Source organism: Petromyzon marinus, unplaced genomic scaffold (assembly GCF_048934315.1).
Source record: "Petromyzon marinus isolate PM22_M1 ecotype Great Lakes invasive population unplaced genomic scaffold, UKy_Petmar_22M1.pri1.0 PM_Scaffold_17, whole genome shotgun sequence".
Taxonomy (NCBI): domain Eukaryota; kingdom Metazoa; phylum Chordata; class Hyperoartia; order Petromyzontiformes; family Petromyzontidae; genus Petromyzon; species Petromyzon marinus.
Genome location: NW_027423135.1, coordinates 1,802,596 through 1,818,347, shown reverse-complemented (window position 1 = coordinate 1,818,347; position 15,752 = coordinate 1,802,596). Strand labels below are relative to the sequence as shown.

At 55.5% G+C, this 15,752-nt stretch overlaps 2 protein-coding genes across 5 annotated transcripts in view; one reads left to right on the top strand and one right to left on the bottom strand.

Annotated features, from left to right (window-relative positions):
* LOC116956727 (phospholipase D1-like) overlaps positions 1-1,657 on the top strand; it is a 100,159-nt gene extending 98,502 nt beyond the window's left edge. For all 3 annotated transcript variants that reach the window (XM_076063660.1, XM_076063661.1, XM_076063662.1), the window contains one exon: positions 151-1,657. In XM_076063660.1, coding sequence (XP_075919775.1) covers positions 151-375 — 225 coding nt within the window. In that variant the 3' untranslated portion in view covers positions 376-1,657. The remainder of the gene's footprint in view (positions 1-150) is intronic.
* A 6,734-nt stretch (positions 1,658-8,391) lies between these two features.
* Positions 8,392-15,752, bottom strand: part of LOC116956824 (myelin-associated neurite-outgrowth inhibitor-like) — a 56,987-nt gene continuing 49,626 nt past the window's right edge. For both annotated transcript variants that reach the window (XM_032978671.2, XM_032978672.2), the window contains 2 exons: positions 14,507-14,744; positions 8,392-13,328 (listed from right to left, as the gene is read on the bottom strand). In XM_032978671.2, coding sequence (XP_032834562.2) covers positions 13,216-13,328; positions 14,507-14,744 — 351 coding nt within the window. In that variant the 3' untranslated portion in view covers positions 8,392-13,215. The remainder of the gene's footprint in view (positions 13,329-14,506; positions 14,745-15,752) is intronic.

Sequence of the window (15,752 nt, the reverse complement as noted above, 5' to 3'; positions counted from 1 at the left end):
AGACACGCGGGGAGACACGCGGGGAGACACGCGGGGAGACACGCGGGGAAACGTGGGGGGAGACACGTGGGGAGACGTGGGGGGAGACACGGGGGGAGACACGGGGGGAGACGCCGAGGCGCTCACCCCCCCTCTCCCCCCCCCCCCCAGGTGTTCCGCTGTTTGCCGTCAGACTTTGTGCTGAACCGTCGTCAGCTGGCGGCCTTTGTGGAGGAGCCGGCGATGGCGCGAGCCGACCCGGCGGGGGCCCTCGCGCGGCTGGCCGACGTCCGTGGCTTCCTCGTCCACTTCCCCCTCTACTTCCTGCGCGACGAGAACCTCCTCCCGGCCCTCGGCACCAAGGAGGGCCTCATGCCCTCCGAGCTGTGGACCTGAGACTCGCCCCGCTCACTCGCTCACACACTCACACGCTCGCACACTCGCACACTCGCTCACTCACACGCTCGCTCGCACACTTACACACTCGCTCGCACACTCGCTCACACACTCACACGCACACTCACACGCACACTCACATGCACGCTCGCTCGCACACACACTCGCACACTCACTCACACACACACTCGCTCGCACACACACTTGCTCGCACACACACTCGCTCGCACACTCGCTCACACACTCACACGCACACTCGCTCACACACTCACACGCACACTCACTCACTCACTCGCTCGCACACACACTCGCACACACACTCGCACACTCACACACTCGCTCGCACACTCGCTCACACACTCACACGCACACTAGCTCACACACTCACACTCACACACTCGCTCGCACACACACTCGCACACTCGCTCACATACTCGCTCGCACACACACACACTCGCACACTCACACTCGCACACTCACACTCGCACGCTCACACACTCGCTCGCACGCTCACATGCTCACACTCACTCACTCGCACACTCACACGCTCGCTCGCATGCTCGCACGCTCACTCGCACGCTCGTTCGCACGCGGCGGTGTTGACGGTCACTGTGGTGACTGTGGAGTTGACGGATGTGTGTAGTTGTTTACGACAATGATGGTGATGATGATGGTGATGATGATGGTGGTGATGATGATGGCTGTGGTTCACGCTGCAGCAGTCCGTGGCGCTAATTGGGGATTCATTCCGACCGACGTTTAGTCCACGGTGTGCTGGTGGCTCCGTCTCTCTCTCTCCCCTCGAGCGTAATTTTACCGGATCTACTTAAGGATTTTTACTTTTTAAACAAAAAAATTATTTAATTCTTAACTCTTTGTTAAATCGCTAAGGGAGAACTCTCTCGTGCAATGTGTGCACGTCTGTAGCGCGTGAGTGTCGTGTGTGTGTGTCGTTGTTTGTCGTGTGTGTCGTGTGTGCGTGTTGCGTGCGTTTCGGGAGCGGTGGTGCAGCGGTTAGCGCTGTGCTCCGCTACGAACCCCGGGCTCGATTTCTCGCTCGCCTGAAGCGGTTCGGTGGGCCTCCCCTAGGTCGACTCGGCCTCAAATGAGTACCTGGTGTGCTACTCGCTTACAGCACTTGCCCCAACAGTCTGTGAAGGCTACACGGGTAGCGCGCGGGGTGGGGTGGGGCTTTATCTTTTGTTTCCGGACGCAACCGAATGCTGTAAACGCTGAGATCCGCAATCTCTTCCGTGCAGAGGAGTAAAACTCTTGACTGTGACTCGTCGACGTCATCCCTCGTACCGCGGTGGCCAGGAGATGTCAACTCCATCGCCTGCTACGCGGGAGGTCGTGGGCTCGATCCCGACGCCGCCTGCTGCTGCTGCTGTATTTGTGTGTCGTGAGATGTCAACTCCCTCGCCTGCTACGCGGGAGGTTGTGGGTTCGATCCTGACGCCTGCTGCTGTATATTTGGAGTTTGCGTGCCTCTCTCCCCGTGGTGGTGGCGTGGATTTGTTTCTCCGGGGTCCTTCCCTCCCCACGTCCCGAGTGGACGCCGCCGCCGCCGCCGCCACCGCCACCGTCACCACCTCGCGTTTCAGAGCACCTGGACCACCGCCCTGGGCAACACCGGTCGCCAAAGCCGAAAAAACCCCAGCAGCTTCCACGCGGTAAAAGCCGCGTCGTTTGGGGCTCTCGTTTGTGCCGGCCGGGGTCGTTTACGACAGGAGGGAGCGCGGGCGGCCAGGAGTCCACGCGTCATCGCGTCATCACGAGTCATCACGAGTCATCGCGAGTCATCGCGAGTCATCGCGTCATCACGAGTCATCGCGTCATCACGTCATCACGAGTCATCGCATCATCACGTCATCACGAGTCATCGCGTCCACGCGTCATCACGTCATCACGAGTCATCACGCGTCATCGCGTCATCGCGTCCACGCGTCATCGCGTCCACGCGTCATCACGAGTCATCACGAGTCATCACGAGTCATCGCGTCCACGCGTCCACGTGCTCGGTGGGGGCGTTCCCGACCGCCGGCGGAATGAAAAGCAGTCCCAGGTTGTCGCCCGCCGTGACACGTGACACGCGTGACACGTGTCACGTGACACGCGTGTCACGTGTCACGTGTCGCGGGCTTTCGCGACCAATGTCATCCATAAGGGGGGGGGGGGGGGGTTTATTTGGGTTAAGATCGCGTAAATATATAAATATTGTGTCGTTAAAACCCGCCACCACCCGACACAGCCAGCTAGTAAAGGTTGTGTCACGTCAACAGAACGTGGCCAATTAGTCACTAGTACATCAACACTGGTGTTGATGTACTAGTGGCCAATTAGTCACTAGTACATCAACACTGGTGTTGATGTACTAGTGGCCAATTCGTGACTAGTATAGCACACCGGTGTTGCTGTACTAGTGGTCAATTCGTCCTCTAGTACAGCACACCGGTGTTGATGTACTAGTGGCCAATTCGTCACTAGTACATCAACACCGGTGTTGATGTACTAGTGGCCAATTCGTCACTAGTACATCAACACCGGTATTGATGTACTAGTGGCCAATTCGTCATTAGTACAGCACACCGGTGTTGCTGTACTAGTGGCCAATTCGTGACTAGTACAGCAACACCGGTGTTGCTGTACTAGTGGTCAATTCGTCTCTAGTACAGCACACCGGTGTTGATGTACTAGTGGCCAGTTCTGTTGACGTGACAACCCTTGCTGGTTGGCTGTGTCGGGTGGTGGCGGGTTTTAACGACGCAACATTTATGTATTTCCGCGATGTAACCGTCCGCCCGGCGAGGCGCAGGCCGACCTCTCGCGACCCATTCTCAGGGGGCCTTGCCGCCAGCGATCTCCGGCTCGAATCTTGGCCAGACGTCGCAACTCGGAAACCTTTTTGTTAACAATATTTTTCGCATTCCACCGCTCGACGAGGCCTCGGTGAGCCGCTCCACGTCGCTGTCAACCGAGTGGCCGGCATCACCACGGCGAGGGCCTCCGTGCCATCTCCTCCCGCCGTCGTTTGCCTCGCCAGGCGACGGAGGCCCGCCGAGCCGTAGCGGCTCCCGACGCCAACGCGGCACCGGCCGGCGCAAGCGACGGCCTCGACGGGGCGGCCGGTCGTCAGCGGCGTCATCGATTTGACAATCACAGCGGTAGCCCAAATAGTTCACAAACTATACTCTTTAAACTGTACTCAAATATACAAACTACAATCTACTATACTTTAACTGTATAAACTACACTTTACACTATACTCCATACTATACTCTGAACTATACCAGACTCTACCTCTACTAACTCTACTCTAACTCTACTCTAACAACTCTACTCTAACTCTACTCTACGCTAACTCTACTCTAACTCTACTAACTCTACTAACTATATTAACTCTACTAACTCTACTAACTCTACTACCTCTACTACCTCTACTCTAACTCTACTCTACTAACTCTACCCTACCTCTACTAACGCTACTCTACTCTAACTCTACTAACTCTACTAAATCTACTCTAACTCTACTAACTCTACTACCTCTACTACCTCTACTAACTCTACACTAACTCTACTCTAACTCTACTCTAACTCGACTAACTCTACTCTACTAACTCTACACTAACTCTACTAACTCTACTCTAACTCTACTTTAACTCTACTACCTCTACTACCTCTACTAACTCTACACTAACTCTACTCTAACTCTACTCTAACTCGACTAACTCTACTCTACCTTTACTAACTCTACTCTAACTCTAACTCTACTCTAACTCTACTCTACCTCTACACTATCTCTACTCGAACTCGACTAACTCTACCCTACCTCTACTCTAACTCTACTAACTCTACTACCTCTACTAACTATATTAACCCTACTCTAACTCAACTCTAACTCTACTAACTCTACTCTATCTCTACTAACTCTACTACCTCTACAAACTCTACACTACCTCTACTCTAACTCTACTAACTCTACTCTAACTCTACTCTTACTCTAGACTAACTCTACTAAATCTACTTGAACTCGACTAACTCTACCCTACCTCTACTAACTCTACTCTAACTCTATTAACTCTACTACCTCTACTAACTCTACTCTAACTCAACTAACTCTACTAACTATATTAACTCTACTCTAACTCTACTAACTCTACTAACTCTACTACCTCTACTAACTCTACTCTAACTCTACTAACTCTACTACCTCTACTAACTCTACTCTAACTCTACTAACTCTACTCTAACTCTACACTAACTCTACCCTACCTCTACTAACTCTACTCTAACTCTACTAACGCTACTCTACTAACTCTACTCTAACTCTAACTCTACTCTAACTCTACTAACTCTACTAACGCTACTCTACTAACTCTACACTAACTCTACACTAACTCTACTAACTCTACTCTAACTTTACTAACTCTACTCTAACTCTACCCTACCTCTACTCTAACTCTACTCTACTAACTCTACTAACTATATTAACTCTACTCTAACTCTACTCTAACTCTACTAACTCTACTCTAACTCAACTCTAACTCTACACTAACTCAACTCTAACTCTACACTAACTCTAACTCTACTAACTCTACTAACTATATTAACTCTACTCTAACTCAACTCTAACTCTACTAACTTTACTAACTCTACTAACTCTACTCTAACTCTACTAACTCTACTCTAACTCTACTAACTCTACTAACTCAACTCTAACTCTACACTAACTCTACTCTAACTCAACTCTAACTCTACTCTAACTCTACTCTAACTCTACTAACTCTACTAACTCAACTCTAACTCTACACTAACTCTACTCTAACTCGACTAACTCTACTCTAACTCTACTAACGCTACTCTACTAACTCTACACTAACTCTACTCTAACTACTAACTCTACCCTACCTTTACTAACTCTACTCTAACTCTAACTCTACCCTACCTCTACTCTAACTCTACTCTACTAACTCTACTAACTCTACTCTAACTCTACTAACTCTACTACCTCTACTAACTATATTAACTCTACTCTAACTCAACTCTAACTCTACTAACTCTACTACCTCTACTAACTCTACTGTAACTCTACTAACTCTACTCTAACTCAACTCTACTAACTCTACTCACTCTACTCTAACTCTACTAACTCTACACTAACTCTACTCTACTACCTCTACTCTAACTCTACTTTAACTCTACTACCTCTAACTCAACTCTAACTCTACTTTAACTCTACTAACTCTACACTAACTCAACTCTAACTCTACACTAACTCAACTCTAACTCTACACTAACTCTACTCTAACTCTACCCTACCTTTACTAACTCTACTCTACCTCTACACTATCTCTACTCGAACTCGACTAACTCTACCCTACCTCTACTCTAACTCTACTAACTCAACTCTAACTCTACTAACTCTACTAACTATACTACCTCTACTAACTCTACTCTAACTCTACTCTAACTCTACTAACTCTACACTAACTCTACACTAACTCTACTAACTCTACTTTACTAACTCTACTCTAACTCTACTAAATCTACTCTAACTCTACTAACTCTACTACCTCTACTAACTCTACTCTAACTCTACTCTAACTCTACTAACGCTACTCTACTAACTCTACTCTAACTCTACTCTAACTCTACTCTAACTCTACTCTAACTCTACTCTACTCTAACTCTACACTAACTACTAACTCTACCCTACCTTTACTAACTCTACTCTAACTCTACTAACTCTACCCTACCTCTACTCTACTAACTCTACTCTACTAACTCTACTACCTCTACTACCTCTACTCTAACTCTACTCTACTAACTCTACCCTACCTTTACTCTAACTCTACTAACTCTACTTTACTAACTCTACTAACTCTACTCTAACTCTACTAACTCTACACTAACTCTACTCTAACTACTAACTCTACTCTAACTCTACTCTAACTCTATTAACTCTACTCTAACTCTACTAACTCTACTACCTCTACTAAAACTCAACTCTAACTCTACTAACTTTACTAACTCTACTAACTCTACTCTAACTCTACTAACTCTACTCTAACTCTACTAACTCTACTCTAACTCTACTTTAACTCTACTAACTCTACTACCTCTACTAACTCTACTCTAACTCTACTAACTCTACTTTACTAACTCTACTCTAACTCTACTAACTCTAACTCTACTCTAACTCTACTAACTCTACTACCTCTACTACCTCTACTAACTCAACTCTAACTCTACTCTAACTCTACTCCCTCTACTAACTCTACCCTACCTCTACTGTAACTCTACTCTAACTCTACTAACTCTACACTAACTCTACTCACTCTACTCACTCTACTCTAACTCTACACTAACTCTACTACCTCTACTCTAACTCTACACTAACTCTACTAACTCTACTCACTCTACTCACTCTACTCACTCTACTCTAACTCTATTAACTGTACTGTAACTCTACACTAACTCTACTAACTCTACACTAACTCTACACTAACTCTACTCTAACTACTACCTCTACTACCTCTACTAACTCTACTAACTATACTAACTCTAACCTAACTCTACTAAACGACTCCACAAATGCTCGACGTCGATTCGCAATGTGGGCTGGACAAAGCGGAGGTCCTGGAGAAAACTCCACGGGGGAAGGGGGGGGGGAGAGAAAGATGCAAATTCCAAATATCCACGGCCTTGTGTGTGGTTCAGGTTGTCATTCTTCCACCCCCCGCACCACTGTCGTTGACCGGCGAGGAAGAAGTCGAGCAAACGTGTAGACGTCGTGGTCGTGATCGAACCCACGACCTCCTGCGTGTCGGGCGAGGTCGCTGACATCTCACAGCGGGGGGCGGTGGTGGTGTGTCAATGGTTGCGTAACGCTGTGTGGAAGCTACCTGGTCTGTCACTCCGCACTAAGCTTCAGGTCTTCTCGGCCACGGTCATTCCCTCCCTTCTCTACGCTTGCGAAACTTGGACCCCCCCTAATGGAACATCTTCGCCGGTTAGAAACATTTAGGCTGGCCTGCCTACGATTCCATCCTGGGTTTAACCAGGATGGATTGTGTGAGGAGCTCACAAATCCTTGAAAGATCTCGGCAAGGTCCCATCGGTGAGCTCCTCCGGTAGGCAAGGCTGCGTTGGCTGGGTCATGTAGCCCGCATGCCCAGCCACCGCATGCCTAAACAGCTTTTGTTCGGCCGGATCGAGGGGGCTAAACGGGCGCGGCACGGGCTAGAGAAGAGATGGAGTGATGTGGTACAGGAGGACGTGGAGCTGAGCTGAGTGGACTTGCCGATGACCGGTTCCAGCGGTGTCAAGATCGGCCTCTGTGGAGGAGGCTCGTGAAGGACGCTACTGGGCAGTTGGAGGCAGTCGCCCTCCAACGGAGGACGGAGAAGCGACGCTCACAACAACGAGCGGAGCGCCGGGTGGCTAAAGCACAGCAGGTTGGCACAGTAGGGGGCACAGGTGGTGCATCAGCCAGTCATCTCAGTCAGTCGCCCCGTGGCACCTGGGTCTGCCCCGTGACCTCCTGCCAGCGGGCGTTCGACACTTCACGTGGCCTCAACGTGCACATGGCCTGGCACAAGCGTCGTGGTGATGTCACCACCACTTAGTGGCGAATGGCGGTTGGTGTTGTTGTTGTTGTGTGGTGGGGAGTGCTACGAACCGGGGCTTGATTCCCGCTCACGGCCAACACCGGTGACGATCATCTGAACAGGTCCCGGGCCTCCCCTAGGTCGACTCGGCCTCAAACGGGTACCTGGTGTAGTGAACATCGCCTCCGGGGAGACAAAGGCGGCCGGGCGCGGTGCTGGCCACAGCACAACCGCCCCTCGTGTGCCGTTCCGGCCTTCGTCGGTGCAACTCGTGAACGGCACTCGCCCCAACAGTCTGTTGGCGGCTGTAGGGGGAGACCTTTGTCCTGTGACCCCCAGGAGGGGGTCTCTGTCGTGCCTCTCGGAGAGACAGAGGGGGGGGGCAAAAGACATCGGCCTACAAAAATAAACGTCGCCCGGTTTTTTTTATTTGAATATTCAGCAAAAAATCACGTCGCACGGTAATGTTACAAACACGCTTACTACTCTGCCTGTCCAGGGTTAAAACACGAGACGAGCTTGCTAGAACGTCCACAACAACAACAACAGAGACGACTGACGATATCCAGAAGAGTGATAATAATTATAACAATAACAGCAGCGACGGCGGCGGCGGTAGTGTTGGGTGGCCTGGTGAAGGGCGTGGGGGGAGCAGTGGACATGGGGCCCCCCCCTCTACCCACCGTGCCCCCCCTTTTACCCACCCTGCCCCCCCCTACCCACCCTGCCCCCCCCCCCTCTACCCACCCTGGCCCCCTCAATCGTGCTGCGCTGTTTTCCTCCCAGAAGTCCCCCCCCCCCCACCCAGACCTCCCCCCGTGTTTGCGAGCGCCTATTACCACACACAGCGCTGTGTGTGTAGTGTAGTGTGGTATACATGCTACACACACACACCGCTCTCAGTGTGTGTGTGTAGTGTGGTATACATGCTACACACACACCGCTGTGTGTGTAGTGTAGTATACATGCTACACACACCGCTCTCAGTGTGTGTGTGTAGTGTGGTATACATGACACACACTGTGTAGTGTGGTATACATGCCACACACACCGCTCTCCGTGTGTAGTGTGGTATACATGCCACACACACCGCTCTCTGTGTGTGTAGTGTAGTATACATGCCACACACACCGCTCTCAGTGTGTGGGTGTAGTGTGGTATACATGCCACACACACCGCTGTGTGTGTAGTGTGTAGTGTGGTATACATGCTACACACACACCGCTCTCAGTGTGTGTGTGTAGTGTGGTATACATGCCACACACACCGCTGTGTGTGTAGTGTGGTATACATGCCACACACACACTGCTCTCCGTGTGTAGTGTGGTATACATGCCACACACACACACACCGCTCTCCGTGTGTGTGTGTAGTGTGGTATACATGCCACACACACCGCTCTCCGTGTGTACCCTCTTCCCCACTCTCTCCTCCACTCTCCCCTCCACTCCTCCACTCTCCACCCTCTACCTCCACTCTCCACCCTCTACCTCCACTCTCCCCACTCTCTCCTCCACTCCCCACTCTCCACTCTCCACTCCCCACTCTCTGCCTCCACTCTCCACCCTCTGCCTCCACTCTCCACCCTCTACCTCCACTCTCCACCCTCTACCTCCACTCTCCCCACTCTCTCCTCCACTCTCCACCCTCCCATCGACACCATCTCCTCCCCTCCCACTCTCCCTCCTCCACTCTCTCCCCAATGTGGTAATCGACACTACCACCACCATCACCACCGTCACGACCACTACCACCATCACCACCACCATCACCACCACCACCATCATCATCGCGATCACTACCACCACTATAATCATCACCACTACCACCACCCCCAACATCAAAGGCCTGCGGCACTCGAAATGTCTCTCGGACACAACCCAAACCCTAACAACAACCACGACCCACAACAACAACAACATCAATATGGGGTGGAGTGGCGGGGTGCAGAGACTCGACTGGTGATGGCGGGCGCTGGTCATCTCCCATCCGCACACCACAACAACCACAACAACCACAACAACCACAACAACACCAACCCAGGGTGGCTAAACCGGGAACAGGGAGTTGGCCAGCGCGCTGCGTGGGGCGAGGCTCCTGCCGGGAGTTGGTGGTGGTGATGATGGTGGTGTTGGTTGATGATGATGGTGGTGATGGTGGGGGTGATGGTGGTGATGATGGTGTTGGTTGATGATGATGGTGGTGATGGTGGTGATGATGATGATGGGGGTGGTGATGGTAGTGTTGATTGGTGATGATGGTGTTGGTGGTGGTGGGGATGATGGTGTTGGTTGGTGATGATGGTGGTGGTGGTGGTGGTGATGATGATGGTGGTGATGGTGATGTTGGTTGGTGATGATGGTGTTAGTGGTGATGGTGATGATGGGGGTGGTGATGGTGGTGTTGGTTGGTGATGATGGTGGTGGTGATGATGATGATGGTGGTGTTGGTTGGTGATGATGGTGGTAGTGGCGACGTTACCGCTGCTGCTGCTGCTGCCAGATTCCAGGTGGAGGGATTTTGCTGCGGGGGATGTCTCAGCACTGATTGGTGGGGAGGGGGTCACGTGGGGGTGTTACAGGGCGATAGCAGTTCCACTGTTGGTGTGGGGTCTAGCTACGTGGCAGGAGGAGGAGGAGGAAACACATGCAGGGCAACGGGAGATGAGAGAGGGTGAGAGAACATGCAGTGTCCACACACACACACACAGACACACACACAGACACACACAGAGACACACACAGAGACAGACACACAGAGACACACACAGAGACACAGACACACACACAGACACACACACAGACACACACACACAGAGGCACCGCAGGCAGGAGTCGAACCCAGCATCCCCTCCCCCGCTTCCAGCTGCGAGGCCACCGGCATCACCACTGCCCCACCACCAAATACAAAGACCCCCGTGTAGCCTCCAACAGGCTGCGGGGGCAAGTGCTGATGGCAGCGAGCGGCAGCGGCGCTGCCCACCACAGGCTACTGGCACCGCGGGCACACCAAGTGGGGGGTGGTCAGCACCACGCCCGGCCGCCTTTGTCTCCCCCGGTGTGGCGACGTTTACCACCGCCGCTACGGGCTAACTCATTTGAGGCCGAGTCGACCTAGGGGAGGCCCAGGACCGGAATCGGAGAGTAATTGTCGTCACCGGTGGCGGTGGCGGGGGCACCACCCGACCAGCGACACCGCGTCAACCCGCGTCCACTTGAGAACCGCGTCTTATACACTCGGCAAACCCGGAGCCGAAACCCCGGCGGTGGTGGTGGTGGGCTGCCACCGCTCGCTGAAACCACCACAACCACCACCACCACAACAACACCACCACCACCAGCACCACCACCACAACAACAACACCACCACCAGCACCACCACCACAACAACAACACACCCCACTGCGGGGGGGAGGGGGGGTGGCGGCAGCGGGAGGAGTGGTGGCGCAGCGGTTTGGCACACGCCAAGCCAAGCGAAGCCCATCAACCCCTGTGACTCCAAATTCGATCGCGGGGGGAAAAAGCGAAATGTCCCCCACGAGCTCCCCCTCCTCTCCCCCTCCTCTCCCCCTCCTCTCCCCCTCCTCCTCCTCCACCAGCCCCCCTCCCTCTGCACTGCGGCCGGCACGGTGAAGTATGGCCGAACGATTCGCTGGCCCCCAGGGCCCACGGGTCGCTGAGGGTGGCTAGGAGACGTTGACTACCTCGCCTGGTCCGCAGGAGGTCGTGGGTACGCTCCCGACCCTGACGACGCCCGTCGTCATTTCTGAAGCGTGCGTCTCAATCTCTGGGCTCTCCGGTGGTGGAGGTGGTGGTGGTGGCGTGGAGTTTTCTGGCTATCCCCCCCCGCCTCTCCGCACTCAGAACCGGCGGCGTCGATTTCGGAGCGTTTGGGCGACGGCTGTGACTCTACAAGCGGAGCCGTCGCCTGCCATAGCCGGGGGCCGCCACAGCCTGACGCAGTGGACGAGAGCGGGGAGGTGGGACGGACGCCCTCGCCACCGCGGCCAGGGAGGGAGAGCGAGAGGAAGAGAGCGAGAGCGGGAGACGGACAGAGACAGACAGAGAGAGAGCGGGAGACGGAGAGAGACAGAGAGATGGACAGACAGGGAGAGACAGAGACAGACAGAGAGAGAGAGAGACAGAGACAGACAGAGAGACAGAGAGAGAGCGAGAGAGAGAGACACAGACAGAGAGAGAGCGGGAGACGGAGAGAGACAGAGAGACAGACAGAGCGGGAGCTGCACACAGCTGTGAGGACGACTCACGGCTACACAGCGAGAGGAGGAGGAGGAGGCCGCACGTCATGGGCGCAGTCCCCGCCGTACACACCGCCGTAGTGGGGGGGTGGGTGGAGTGGGGGGGCGTAGTGGGGGGGGGGGCGTAGTGGGTGGGTGTAGTGGGGGGGGGGGGCGTAGTAGGGGAGTGCCTAAGGGAAGGGGCGGTGGAGATGCCGACCCCCCCTCTCAGAGCGCCGCCTCTGAAGCTTCGTTCATGCTAGGGGAGAAAAAAATAGTCTAAAGTTGCGGTGTCTGTGTCTGTGTACGTGTCTGTGTACGTGTCTGTGTACGTGTCTGTGTACGTGTCTGTGTACGTGTCTGTGTACGTGTCTGTGTACGTGTCTGTGTACGTGTCTGTGTACGTGTCTGTGTACGTGTCTGTGTCTGTGTACGTGTCTGTGTACGTGTCTGTGTACGTGTCTGTGTCTGTGTACGTGTCTGTGTCTGTGTGTGTGTACTGCGTGACTGCGTGTCTGTGCGTGTCTGCGTGTGTGTGTACGTGCGTGTGTGTGTACGTGTCTGAGTCTGTGTACATGCATGTCTGTGTACGCGTCTGTGTATGTGCGTGTGTGTACGTGCGTGTGTGTACGTGCGTGTACGTGCGTGTGTCTGTGCATGTGTCTGTGCATGACTGCGTGTGTGCGTGTCTGTGTCCGTGCGTGTCTGTGTCTATGCGTGTCTGTACGTGCGTGTGCATGACTGCGTGTCTGTGTCTGTGCGTGCCTGTGCGTGTCTGTGTGTCTATGCGTGTCTGTGTCTGTGCGTGTCTGTGTGTCTATGCGTGTCTGTGCATGCGTCTTGATCTAAGTGGGTAGCTACGCCACACGAACGGCTTGACCTTTGACCTGTGCGGCCCGTACGGCACACGGCTTTGGGGGGGGGGCCTGTGTACCTTCGGTGTTGCCGTGGAGACGGGGTGGGGGGGAAAGGGGGTACGGGGGGGGGGGGGCATCACCAGTGGGGGGCTGCGTACCCGTAGGTGGGGGGCCCGGGTGGGCGGTACGTTGGCATGGCAACGCCCGGGCCCCCCACGGTGCCGGGGGGAGGGGCGGCCAGCAGTGTACCTGCAGGAGAGAGGGGGGGGGGGGGTAAAGTGAGGTGAGACGCATTGACGCGCACACACACAGGCACACACACACAGGCACACACACACACACAGGCACGCACACACAGGCACACACAGGCACACACACACACGCACCGGCACACACACAGGCACACACACACAGGCACACACACACAGGCACACACACACAGGCACACACACACAGGCACACACACACCAACCATAGGCCCATCCCAATCTCCTAACTCCCTAGCAATACCCCCCCTAGCAATACCCCACCTAGCACTACCCCACCTAGCACTACCCCCCCAGCACTACCCCCCCTAGCACTACCCCCCCCCTAGCACTACCCCCCCTAGCACTACCCCCCCAAGCACTACCCCACCTAGCACTACCCCCCCTAGCACTACCCCCCCAAGCACTACCCCACCTAGCACTACCCCCCCCTAGCACTACCCCCCCCTAGCACTACCCCCCCTAGCACTACCCCCCCTAGCACTACCCCCCCTAGCACTACCCCCCCCTAGCACTACCCCCCCTAGCACTACCCCCCCTAGCACTACCCCCCCTAGCACTACCCCCCCTAGCACTACCCCCCCTAGCACTACCCCCCCTAGCACTACCCCCCCTAGCACTACCCCCCCTAGCACTACCCCCCCTAGCAATACCCCCCCTAGCAATACCCCCCCTAGCAATACCCCCCCTAGCACTACCCCCCCTAGCACTACCCCCCCTAGCACTACCCCCCCCTAGCACTACCCCCCCCTAGCACTACCCCCCCCTAGCACTACCCCCCCTAGCACTACCCCCCCTAGCACTACCCCCCCCTAGCACTACCCCCCCCTAGCACTACCCCCCCCTAGCACTACCCCCCCTAGCACTACCCCCCCTAGCACTACCCCCCCTAGCACTACCCCCCCCTAGTACTACCCCCCCCCTAGCACTACCCCCCCTAGCACTACCCCCCCTAGCACTACCCCCCCCCTAGCACTACCCCCCCCCTAGCACTACCCCCCCTAGCACTACCCCCCCTACCACCACTACCCCCCTAGCACTACCCCCCTAGCCCTACCCCCCCCACCCCCCTACCACTACCCCCACTACCCCCACTACCCCCCTAGCCCTACCCCCCCCCACCCCCCTACCACTAAGCCGCCCCCTTTCCCTGCGGCTGACCGGTCATGGCCATGGCGGCCCCGGTGAGCACGGGCAGCGGCCGCGGCGCGGGCAGAGCGGGCGGGTAGAGCGCCGCCGCCGCCGCCGCCGCCGCCGCCGCCGCGCTGCTGGTGGTGTGGTGGTGGTGGTGCAGGCTGCTGGGCTGCACCACCGTTGTGTGGTGGATCACGTGCGGCTGGGACGCCGCCGCCGCAGCCGCCGCAGCCGCGGCGTACACGGGCTGGGCAAAGTAGGCGCCCTGACGCACGCACAGAGACACGGGGAGGGGGGGGGGGGTAGAGACACGGGGGAGGGTGGGTAGAGACACGGGGGGGGTAGAGAGACGGGGGGGGGGGTAGAGACACGGGGAGGGGGTAGAGACACGGGGAGGGGGGGTAGAGACACGGGGGGTAGAGACACGGGGGGGATAGAGACACGGGGGGGGGTAGAGACACGGGGGGTAGAGACACGGGGGGGATAGAGACACGGGGGGGGGGTAGAGACACGGGGGGGTAGAGACACGGGGGGGGTAGAGACACGGGGGGGGTAGAGACACGGGGGGGGTAGAGACACGGGGGGGGTAGAGACACGGGGGGGTAGAGACACGGGGGGGTAGAGACACGGGGGGGTAGAGACACGGGGGGGGGTAGAGACACGGGGGGGTAGAGACGCGGGGGGGGGGGTAGAGACACGGGGGGGTAGAGGCACGGGGGGGGGGTAGAGACACGGGGGGGGGTAGAGACACGGGGGGGGGTAGAGACACGGGGGGTTAGAGACACGGGGGGGGGGTAGAGACACGGGGGGGGGGTAGAGACACGGGGGGGGGGTAGAGACACGGGGGGGATAGAGACACGGGGGGGGGTAGAGACACGGGGGGGGGGTAGAGACACGGGGGGGGGTAGAGACACGGGGGGGGTAGAGACACGGGGGGGGGGTAGAGACACGGGGGGGGTAGAGACACGGGGGGGGTAGAGACACGGGGGGGGTAGAGACACGGGGGGGGGATAGAGACACGGGGGGGGTAGAGACACGGGGGGGTAGAGACACAGGGTCACAGAGACACGGGGTCACAGAGACACGGGGTCACAGAGACACGGGGTCACAGAGAAAGCCAATTAACCTTGGTAAACGCAGGGGTGATGTTGCCCAAGTGAAGTGATGGCTGTCAATGGGCTCTCTGGTGGTTAAATAAAGGGTGTGGATGGTGAGGTGGATGGCGATGAGTGTGGCAGTGACCGTGATGAGAATGCAGAGTTTGTTACGCAAA